We start from the raw sequence: 12,089 nt of genomic DNA on the forward strand, positions 1-12,089 counted from the left end.
CTGAGAGAGGAGTTTGAGCCCTGAGCAGGAAGCTTCTAGTTACTCTAAACATTTCAGTATAGTATGAGTATTTTTGGTAAAGGTAGGGTGATCTTTCTTAAAAGTTATTTTTCAGTGTACTGTTAGATCCATCCATTTTATTGGGCAGGATTTTATTGGATCCTGCACTCACCTTTTGAAAGAAGCTTATAATCTCTGCCCAAGTCTTTATGCATATTTATTCATAAATATGTGCATGTACACATAGGCTATCAGCTAAATAAATGCCTGGGTAGGCCTCAGCCAGTGCTAGGTAAATGATGCTGTTGCAGCTCAGAGAGAAGCAAGGTAGGCCCCAATATGCATGCAAAACAAAAGGACACAACGTCTGCTCCCCTCCCTCCCTTCATAAGTCTTTTTTCAAGATTAAACACTAAGGAAAGGAAACATTAAGGAAATGTATATATATGCAGGAGTATTTCTAAGTTACCAAGTGTACAGGCTAGGCCAAGCAGCACCAGGACTGTATTTGTTGTTGAATATCTGCTGATATATTTTTGGGTTTGTGTTATGTTTTTCATTTTCTTTCATTTTGCTTTGTACAGCTTGTAAAGTTCAGTTGGCTAAATGGCTAATGATATAAAAGGTGTGTAGATGCTGATCTTCGTGAGTGAAGGAGGGAAGTGGCTTCTTGCCATTCCTGTCTCCAGTAATGGTGATTTTCAGAGATAAATACATATCCATTGCTTTTTTGGGGGAAAAAAATTGGCTCTATCTTAAACAATGTATTTTTTCTTACTTTTAAGTGCAATGGTGTGATGCATCCTCCTTTTTCTTGATCCCTCCAACCTGGGTTGAATGCAGTGAGGCTTATTTCTGAGTGAACATAGGTGGGTGTTTTTCTTACATTTGGGTTCTGTAAACTGTCAGTGTAAAACAATACACATACATTATATAACAATTATGTCTACTTTTATTATTTGCCTATCAAACAAGCGGATGTACACTGAAGTTAGGCAACATTCCTCATGTCCTATGTGGCTTGAGTCCACCCACCCCCGAACTTAAGGGGCCCCTGTCTGGATTTACTACTACTCAGCAGGAAGGAACACTCAGGTAACCCTTCAAAATTAAACTCAAAAAGAAGCCCCACTTCTAGAACCCCCACCCCAATGCACGTTGACAATTCTAAGCAGTATCCTGCTCTGCTCCAGCGTGCATCCTGCTTGAGGGAGGGAGGAGGACGTTTGAATGAAAGGCTTCTGCTCAAGCCCCAGAGGAGAATGAGCTTGCAGTGGGCGCGCTCTCTCTTGCCTGGCGTGTTACCACCGTGCGTGGTCTGGATTACAAGCAAACCGATGGCGGGTTGGCAGGAAAGAAACGGCTGTACTGTACTAGATGGCGTTTCAGCAACAGCCAGATTCCAACCCCAATGATTCCCCCGCCCACCCCGCACACATGCCCATATGGTCTTTAAAACTCCAGAGGGAGAGAGTAAAAAAAATTTCCACGCATCTGCCGAGGAATATCAAAGCAATGAGGAGGCCGGGAAGGGAGAATGTGTACTTTGTACCCAGCGGGGCCACCGCAGCCTCCTTCCTCGGTTGGGGCTCCTGCGCCGCCAGGGGGCGGAGAATGATAGATGCAGGGAGAGCAGCTCCAGCGATTGGAGCTACCCCAGCGGGAAGAGGAGGCGGGGTTTGTGAGGGGAGCCCCTTCACGGCTCGCTCCGTCCGAATAGGTCTCGGTCCCCTCCCGCGTCCTCTGCTAGCCTAGGCAGCCTTCAAGCGGGAGCACTGCTTGGAAATCTCCGCAGCGGAAAACATGAGGAGCCCCCCACCAGTCGGCTTGGCCCTGCTGCTGGCGGTGGGCGCGCGCTTCAGCTTCGCATACCAAGGTAGGGGGGCTGAGAGAGGAGAAGGCAAAAGGGGGTTGCTGGGCTTGTGCACGGATTCATTTGGAGCTCGGAAGCGGGGGCGGTTATTCCTCAGCCCTAAGTGCTCGGTGGCATAGGAAGGCTGCAGCTGTCCTTCGAAGGCGGCAACCGGCAGCCAGCGGAAAACTTTCCGAAGATGAAAAGGCAGGCACACTGGTGGGAGACTTCAAGGCGGGCGGCTCGTTTGCTCTGCTGAATGGAGCGCTCTGCAAGAAAGGCTACTACTATGCCATTGCCTTGTGGGCTTGTTATGCTCTGGCATAAGCGCATCCCTTAAGATGAGGAGCCTCTGGTAGTCCTGGAGGGCGCATGGCAGATGCGGGGAAGGCACGTTCGAAGTTGTGCCTCTTGCCCGTGGGGAGTCTGTGGGTTAAAACACCCACGAGAAAAAGGCTTGTTCACGTGCTTGTTCACAGTTCACGTGTGTGTGTCTCGACCCTAATCACCGAATTGACAACGCGGGTCTGCCTGTTTAGAATGGCCGCGGTGCCTGCGCCCAAATAAAGGCAACCAATCGCTAGTGTGCTTAATCCTACATTTATATTTTATTTATTTATCAAATGTGTACACCGCCCCAAACTTTTATCTCTGGGCGGTTAACAATAACACAAAACAAGTTAAAAACACACACAAAACTTAATATAAACAATTTAAAAGTCAAAAACAGATTAAAACCTAAAATTTTAAAAAGCTGAAAAAACTTTGGTGAAGAGGTGGGTCATGCAAATGGACCAAGTCATGTGGCGAGGGTGCATGGAACATTTGTGTAGGCACCATGCACTTTACTTGTGGCCACAGTCGTGTCTGTTCTGGCCCTTCCATTTCAAGGTTAAAGTATTGGCATATATTAGTGGACACTCAGTTTCATGGGATGCCTGGTACAAAACCAAAATGTAATCATTCATTGGTCCATGTGACTGGCTTCATGTGCGGTGTTAGCACGCTGGTGTGGACCGTAGATTCCTTCCTACATGGATACCCTCTAATTTAGATGTGGTGCTGCCACATGGGTTTCCCACAATAGATATATTTTAATGTGCCAGTGTTGTGTTTAAACTGACCTTCAGAAAGTGACATTTGTAGTGGCATAATACTACAAAGTTGTGTATTTCACCATATGGCAGGGGATATACACAACCAAGTCAGCATGCATTGAGTACCAACATACACAGGTTTTTCCTGTAGCTGCCGTATATCCAGGTAGTTGTGAGTTAATGTTAGCCTCTTCTTTGTTAAGATTAATTGCAGTCTGTTCATCTTGTGTGCTGAGGCATGGTCTTTTATTGACTCCTTTGGGCTACACACATTATATGGACCACACTAGGCCTGTGTGGTCTAGTGGATCACAAGCTTCTGAGTTCAAATTTCTGTTTAGCTTCCTAGGATAGCATTTGGTGATTCACTCAGTGTCTCAGCCTTGTTTCTGTAAAACAGAGAACTCCTATGATAGTTTTTGTATTTACTCAATTCATATACCGTCTTTCACCCAAAAGGCTTTTATAAGGATGTGCACGGAATGGGATTTGCATTCCGTTCCGAGCTCAGAATGGAATACAAATCTCCGGAATGTTTCATCGGAACAACTGGGTGAGCTGGTTGTTCTGGCAGAACAAGCTCAGAACATTTTGAGTGTTCTGACCATTCTGAGCACCATTTTGGTGGGCTGTTTTCCCCTTGCTTCCTGTTCAACTTGATTTGTATGATAACAAGCCAACCAAAAAGCAAGGAGATCTCAAGCCAATCAGAAGCCAGTGGCAAAAACAGGACGCAAGGGGAAAACAGCCCACCAAAATGGCACTCAAAATGTTCCAATTCAGAGTCATTCCATTCCGAGTTCAAAACAGGCCTTTCATTTCCAGGGTGTTCTGTTTCGAGCTCAGAACACTTGAACGTCCTGAGCTTGGAACATTTTGAGCTCAGAACGTTCTGCACATCCCTAGGGTTTTAAGGTTGTTAACAAAGAAATAAACCACAGCAATAATAAAGTTGTTAAAAATAATCAAGAACAAAGGTTTGTGTACAAATAAGCAAGATAAAAAACTGTAAAATGTGTTGCTTGTTAAAAGTGCTATGTAGACTATGATGATGTGTTGTTAATTCATCCACAGGCCCTGAAATCATTTTGAGGCAAAGTTTGCTTTGGTTTTAATGCTGAGCAGTGGGTACTCATTGTGTTTTGATTTCTTTTCTGCTTCTCAATTCAAGGGGGCTTCTGCTTTCACTCAGAATTGTTGACGTGGGACTATGCAGTACAAATCTGGCACAAACTTATAAACTTCCTCTTTCTCAGCTCCTGCAGGAAATGGAGAGACTTTCTGGGGACTTGATCTGACATATAAGTCAGATCAAGCATTATTGAGGCGCATGCAGTGGCTTTCCCTTGTAAGTCTTCCCTTGGAAGAAAATGCAGTAGTGGGGAGTATGGCAAGATGACACAGGATTGCCTAACTTCCAGTGTCACAGTATTACATGGTTTACACATAAATGCAAACTAGTTCTTACTCTGAAGTAAGGCCCACTGAGTATTACTCTCAAGTAAGTGTGCACAGGGTTCCTGCCTTATTATTGCTGATGTACATTTTTAGAATAATTGCTAATGGTAAATAGGGAGGAAAACCCATGTTTTGTTTATTTTAGAATTTCTACTTGGCCTCTTTACAGCATAAGAAGAACATGAATAAAGCATTGTTTCCTTATTGTGCTGATAAGAAGCTTCCAAAATCCAAGTACCCATGTGTAAATAACAGTATTTTAAACTGTTTTAGTTCTGTTAATGTTTTAATTGTTGTGTTTTTAGATTGTGAACCGCCCAGGAAGTTGTGTATGGGGCACATTATGAAAATGTGCTAAATAAGTAAAATAAATAAATAAAATTAAAATTTATACTCTTAAGTCCAACATTGTAATAAACTAGTCTAATAACACCTATGAACAGCAGCTAATATATCCATTTAAAATCAAATATTTTATTATCCAAGTGTTTGCCAAAATAAAAATGAGCTTTGCTGTGGGCACAACTAATGAGAAGACCCTGTTCTTTCCTTGTGATCTCTGTGCAGTCACAGACATGGGAGCTTGGATTTTGGAAACTTCTTGGGCTTCAGGAGAACATTCTAGCTCCTGCCTTCTGGCAGGGAACCCCATGCTATATGCATGCCTCAAGGACACAAAGAACAATCTTGCCTTAGCAGCACAATAAAGAAATGTTCTCTTCAGTTTCAAGAAAAAATTCCCTCAGCTATATTTTTAAAAGTTAAAGTGTGCCGTCAATTCGATTTTGACTCCTGGCACCCACAGAGTCCTGTGGTTTTCTTTGGTAGAATACAGGAGGGGTTTACCATTGCCTCCTCCTGCGCAGTATGAGCTTATGCCTTTCAGCATCTTCCTGTATCGCTGCTGCCCAATATAGTACCTGAAAATTTTCTGGAAACTTCATTCTCTTTAGTTTCCTCAGTACTGTGTGCTTTCATGGTCTCATTCATGCTAGGAAGCAGGCTGTCATGTTCCAAATGAACTGAAATTTCCAAATAATCTTTAAGGGAAGCTCCACATAGTGTGCCTTTAAGGGCATCTATCACAGTGGCCAGGTGGGTGGGTCCTCCTGGGAGGCTTCAGGAATGGCTTCAGCTGGCGCATTGAACTAAAGTAGTAAATGGCACACCTAGTCACTGCTGTTTCTGGGAGCAAGGCTAGGTCAAAAAGCACCTTCAGATTGCTCATATGATATTCCAGGGAGGCATCTGCCATAGAGGAACCTCCCAGATCATACGGCCCTCCAGTCATTAATATCTCTGCCTTGTTTGGATTGAGTTTTGGTTTTTTCTACTCTGTTCTATTCTGTTCTATTCTATCTATTTTGTTGCTATACTGCGTGGCTGATGGCAATGGCAAACCCCTCCTGTATTCTACCAAAGACAACCACAGGCCTTTGTGGTTGCCAGGAGTCAACACCAACTCAACGGCACACTTTACCTTATTCTTTTGCTAACAATTTAAAGTGCACATCATCCCACCCAGCTCTTTTGAAAAGTTGAAATAGAGTTGAATGCCCTCAGCATACCGATAGCACCTCAGTCCAAATCTGATGAACTCATTTAGCAGTTTAATATATCTTCCCGGTCTCTAAGCCGATGGGACTTGTATCGGACCTGGAAACACATTTACTCTAACGGCACAAACATTAATATGTTCTCTCCTTGCTTCACTATGTTATTCAAACCTTTACAAGATGGAAGGGGAAACAGTATAACTGTGGATTGTAGTCTAAGAAATTATTCTCTTTGCACAAGGGAAAGGACAGTTTTTTGCCCACTCCACTATGCTCTGCGGTACTGGTGCTCCCAGAAAATTGAGGGTCTCTCAGCTCTCAGGAACTGACCTTCAGGGTGTCTGCAGAGGGAAAGGTTGGTGAAAATCGTCCCTCATGGAAATAGCACTTCTGCAAATGGAAGGTGTATTTAGGACATAGCTTGTTGTCTGATTAAAACTGTGAAACATCAGCTGTAGTATCAACACTTCTCAGCAGTGACTGACATAAAGACTAAGGTCGCATACATGCAAGGACATTTCACACTTTCATTGGACGAGGAGCATTTTCATCAATCTCCCCCTTCCCTTCTGCAGTCTTCTGTGCCTCTGAGGGTCCTACAACACTCATATGTAATTTCAAGAGACATAGGGGGCTGAAGAAGGAAGGGGAGTGGCAAAATTTGCACCTCCCGCATTGCATGTGTGAAACATTCTGTGCATGCAACATTAATCTGAATGTCAGACAATATTTTAAAAGTAAAGTAGCATTCTTTGTAATGTACCAAAGTGTTACTAATATTATTTTTTAAAGTCAGGTTTTTGTCCTACGTTCATTAACGGAATGTTGTCAATGTGGTGAGGATCTGTTAAATTATCTGTCTTGGGGTGGGTGGGTGTGAGTGTGAGAGCATCCACCAGGATATGAACCAGTATCCATGTATGGCTTCTGTCTCCTCAAAAGCACTCAGGGTAACATAGCCCTCCAACATGGCTCATAGTCGGAGGGCTATAGGCCACCTCCAGCCTCAGATGCAGGATGCCTCTGAGTACCAGTTTCAGGGGAGTAACAGCAGGAGAGAGGGCATGCCCTCAACTCCTTCCTGTAGGTTCCCTTCCTGTAGGGTCCCAGAGTCCTATGGGAGTAGGGCGACATATACATCTAACTAACTAAATAAATCTGGTGGGCCACTGTGTGAAACAGGATGCTGGACTAGATGGGCCTTGGGCCTGATCCAACAGGGCTGTTCTTATGTTCTTACATCACGCAAGGCAAATCTTCCATGGGAGAAACTATAGCTCAGTTATAGAATACATACTTCGCATGCAAAAGATCCCAGGTTCATTCCCTGGCATTTCCAGGTAGAGTTTGGAAAAAACCCTCCTGGAACCTTGGAGAGCCACTGTCAGTCAGTGAGAACAATACTGAGCTAGGTGGACCAACAGTCTGACTTGATATAAGGCAGCATCTTTTGTCAGCTATGACCAATGCACTCGTCTTGCCACATTGGATTCTTGAGGTTTACTGAAATTCCACAGTGACTAAAGAGCCGAGCATATCTTGGAACTTTTACACAGGCCATTTCTAGGCATCTCTCACAGGGTGATTAAAACACCATCTCTTTGTGGTGGGAGAAAAGTGGGCCACTGTGTGAAACACAGTGGCCCACCAGATGCCGCTGGAAGCCTATAGGCAGGAGTTGAGGGCATGCCCTCTCTCCTGCTGTTACTCCCCTGCAATTGGTACTCAGAGGCATCCTGAATTTGGGTGAGAGTGTCTTTGCCTGGAATGAAGTTGCAGAGGAGAGACTCAATAGACAGATATGGTTAATTCATGTTGCAATGCAGGACTCTGCTACTACAGAGCTGTTGCTTAATAGATGAAAACTGTGCTGTTGAGTCCACAAGCATGCTTTACATAACCAACAGTTGTCACTGGAGGCAATTAACTGCAGCTGCAAGCCAAGTGTTGCATTCTTGTTGTTGCTGACATGATATAGCTGCTTTCTTGCTAATGCAAAGATGCTGAAAGACAGATTTGCACTGTTTCATAACTAATTTTATTTAAACTTCTGGTCCAACCTATCTACAGGGCTAAAAACAATAATATGTAATAGAAATCTCTGTAGCCAAACTCCCTTTCTCTACTCATAATTAATTTCTCATAATATTTTGTATTTATTGGAGATTTTCTTTTCCTGCATGAAGTTGCTGTCATGCAGTTTTTGGCTTTGTTCTTGAATATCAGTATATCAATAGCATTTAATAAAGCTCCCAGAGAAGGACCATAGTAGCAGAACTACATGTTCTGTTGTTGTTACCTGTCCCCCAATATCATCAAGGTATACCCTTTGCACTATAGAAAGTGATATTGCAGCTATCCTTTCAAACCTTGAAGAGGCAAATACAACATATCCCATGATGTTCTAGTTTCATTAGGGCTTGCTGAACACACGGGCATCCACAAAACTCTTTCTCTGGGTGAGGGAGGCTGCAAGGACTTTTTCTGAGGGGAAGGTGTGTGCCACACACTCTGTGCTGCACTCTGGCTCCCTCTCACTCGGTTTCCACACTAAAGCTTCAGCCACTGCTGTCGCTTTCCAGGGTGGAGGCAAGGTGAGCAGCATGTCTTCCATTTCTTCCCTCCCTTCCCTCCTCCCCTTCCTCCTGCAAGCCCCCACCCCCCGCAGAGTGAGCCCTTCTGCCCTGATTGCTGGTTGGTGTGCTTGCTACACTAAGACTCCACTGCCCGTCCCCTTTGTTGCCTTTGGGGAGTTGGGGAAAAAGGTACTGGGACAGGCGCAGGCTCAATCAAAGGGAGGCAAATGCCCCCATTGCCTCCACCCTCTTTGTCCCCCTCCCAAAGCCCTTGGCTGAACAAGTTGGTAGGCCTGACTGTTCCCTGTTTTTGTGTCAAGCATACTGTGGGTGAGATTGTTATTTGATTTATGCCACAAGGTTGAGCATGAAATAAAACTTGCCTGAGTTCCTGGACTAGAATTAAGTCAGCTGAAGTTTGCTTCAGATGGCAAAGCACCAAGTTTGTGTAACTCCATGTGTTGAGCAACCTATGCATAACTGGCACACTTAGATCATCCCTGGCTAGTCTTGCTGGGCTGTGAAGTTTTTGTCCCCCTTACACTAGAATCCTCACAGTTGGAATGCTGTTATCACTGCATCATTGCTCTGTTGTATGATCACTGAGTTTGACTTTATTTGCACCAGTTGCCATGTTGACTTCAGAAGAGTGTTAGCTAATTATTAAATAATTCCTTTGAATTGCAAATCTGAAATTGTACATAAATTGCAAAGCAAATGCTTGGAAAGATGTCATACAGCTGTTTAAATAGGTATTCCAGTAACTGAATTAGATAAATTGAAGTGTTCCGAGTCAAAGTGAATTTGTTAACCAGATCTGCAAAATCTGATTATTTGGAGTGGGATGGGCTTTTTGTTTTTATTCATGTGTACACAGTTTAGGAACAAGGATATGTACTCCCTAACAAATTGTCGGGGGGGGGGAATTATCCACACCCCTCTCTATGAGATATTTATTCATACCCCTCTTGATCAGGGCAGACGTTTCAGAGGTTCTCAGAATAAAGTAACTATTATGTAAACTTAAGCTAATTTCTTTTGTAAATTAGCTGAACAGGCTTATTGAAATGTGCCCCTTAAGACAGATATTACCATTCCGAGTACTTACATTTTTTCCCCATACTTCTTCAGTTGTCTAGTGGGATTTATGAAAAGCTCCTCTAAAGGTTAGCCAATGTGGGATGGCAAAGCATGAGTTGATGTTAGTCAGTCTGTCTCCTCATCAGACTTACCACAAAGGTTAACCCTTCTGAGACCTGTGGTTCAAGCTGGCAATTCTGAGAATTTTTTTTAAAAAAAAAATTCGCACTGTCTTTCCCATTCTCATGGGAAATTGTCTCAGTCTCCCTAGTTTAAGCTAAATATAGTTTGTCTTTCTAAATGAGATGCTGGAAATGATCTTCAAAATATCTGCTTCACATATAACGTAAATTTTTCAGAATGAATGTCCTGATAGATGACTGCTTCATTCATACCCATTTTTCTTCACAAATTCCATAGCTGCAGTAGACTAGTGACTAAGAATGTCAGCTAAGCAACAACATCCCTGTTCGAATATTACCTTGGCCATGAGCTCACCAGGTGGCCTTAAGCAAGTCATTGTTTCTGAGCCTCAGCGCCCCCATCTGCAGTATGAGAATAGGTAAATACTACCTTAGCCACCTAATGGCGCAGCGGGGAAATGACTTGACTAGCAAGCCAGAGGTTGCCGGTTCAAATCCCCGCTGGTATGTTTATCAGACTATTGGAAACACCTATATTGGGCAGCAGTGATCTCGGAAGGTGCTGAAAGGCATCATCTCATACTGCACGGGAGGAGGCAATGGTAAACCCCTCCTACATTCTACCAAAGACAACCACAGGGCTCTGTGGTTGCCAGGAGTGGACACCGACTCGACAACACACTTTACTTTAAATACTACCTTACAGGACTTTTGTAAACATTGCTGAGAATATGTATATTAAGTACTTTGAACACTTAAAATACAACAGTGGTCTGTTTATCATTTCATGTGATGGAGGGTATGTGTATTTTGTATATTGTACCACCACATGCTATGTATGTAGAGAAGTCTTTTAGTACATGTATATACTTTTCTCTGCAATGACGCAATATTTAGATAGGGAAACAGTAATGTGAAGCAGCACCTTGTAGTCAAGATGCATTTGATTTCTCAGAGTCATTTACAGGTAGTCCAAACAATTATGCAGTTGTTAGAAAGGATTAAATATGTTACTGGACATATGAACAGTCATATACACTGAAAAGCTCACTGTGTGAACTGAACTAAAGATGGCAGAGATGTGGGATAGAAAATTTACCATTTCTAAAAATTCATTGGCTGACATCCAACTAACATTGTGCACATGCAGCCATGTAAAAATCAGATATCCACAAAAATAGTGCTGAACTCTTAGGAAGGTGGAGATATCAGTGGGAAAGAAATGGGGAGGTTCTGTACATTCCTAACCATAATTTTCACTGCTGTACCTAATCGTCAAAAGGTGTATTTTGAAGTATTCTGGCCTCAGATGCAGCATACAAGCATATCTTTTCCAAATGCTTTATTTAATAAAAGACTAATGCTGAACAATCCACATTTTCCATTTGGCTGCTTTTCATGTTGTGAATAGATTTTCAGCTGCTGGTATATGCCAGATTGTTTAAAAATAGATCTGGAATAATTTGTCAAGGAAATATAATGGCAAAGTCAAGCTTATTATTTGGAAGATTTCTTTGATGGCCATAATAAATATCATTACTTAATTCCATCCCTTTGCTGGCAATTACACACCTCTGACTGGGTAATATTCATTTCCAGCCCCACTTCGAGACTAGGGCTACAAACTCTTTATATGTTTAAACAGCAATGACATACTGTTTGTGAAGAAGGGGTGCTGTCCCCGAATTGCTAGCTGGGTTGTGTGTGTGTGTGTGTGTGAGAGAGAGAGAGAGAGAGAGAGAGAGAGAGAGAGAGGCAAAAAATTCTTATGATGAATGAATGGCTTTTGTGTGCTAATTATTGTTCTAAGGAAACTCTCCACATTGTGTCTATATTACAGATGTTCTTGTAGGTTACTCATGCGAGGGATAGGAGGCTTCCAATTTTTTTGTGAAGCCATGAGGTTAAGGGAGGAACACCACATTACAAGAAATTTGAGCAGCTGCTACTGCTGAACATCTACCCCATATCTTGATGTAATTATTATACTGATGTGTTTTCCTGCAATCCTGCCCCCACATGACCTAATTGGCTGGTGGAGGTGGAAACATTATTATATCAGGACATGGGATAAATTGTACTGCACACTATAGAGAGAGAGAAACTAAGTACAGGGTTGCTATCAAAAAGGGTAGCCGCATATTTCTTATAATGTCCCCTCAAAACATTGTATTTTAAGAAATGAAACCTCAAACCCTTCACAAGGCATGTTGTCACAGGCTATTTTTGAATGGTCTACACACCAAATTGCAGGAACAGCACAGTCTTCACATAACCAGAAATAATATTGAAGCAGAATTGTCCTATCTTACATTGTCAGACTGTTT

At 42.8% G+C, this 12,089-nt stretch overlaps 1 protein-coding gene across 2 annotated transcripts in view; it reads left to right on the top strand.

Annotated features, from left to right (window-relative positions):
* The first annotated feature begins 1,627 nt into the window (after positions 1-1,627).
* Positions 1,628-12,089, top strand: part of SRPX (sushi repeat containing protein X-linked) — a 46,537-nt gene continuing 36,075 nt past the window's right edge. For both annotated transcript variants that reach the window (XM_053308064.1, XM_053308065.1), the window contains exon 1: positions 1,628-1,876. In XM_053308064.1, coding sequence (XP_053164039.1) covers positions 1,804-1,876 — 73 coding nt within the window. In that variant the 5' untranslated portion in view covers positions 1,628-1,803. The remainder of the gene's footprint in view (positions 1,877-12,089) is intronic.

This window comes from Hemicordylus capensis, chromosome 3 (assembly GCF_027244095.1).
Source record: "Hemicordylus capensis ecotype Gifberg chromosome 3, rHemCap1.1.pri, whole genome shotgun sequence".
Lineage (NCBI taxonomy): Eukaryota > Metazoa > Chordata > Lepidosauria > Squamata > Cordylidae > Hemicordylus > Hemicordylus capensis.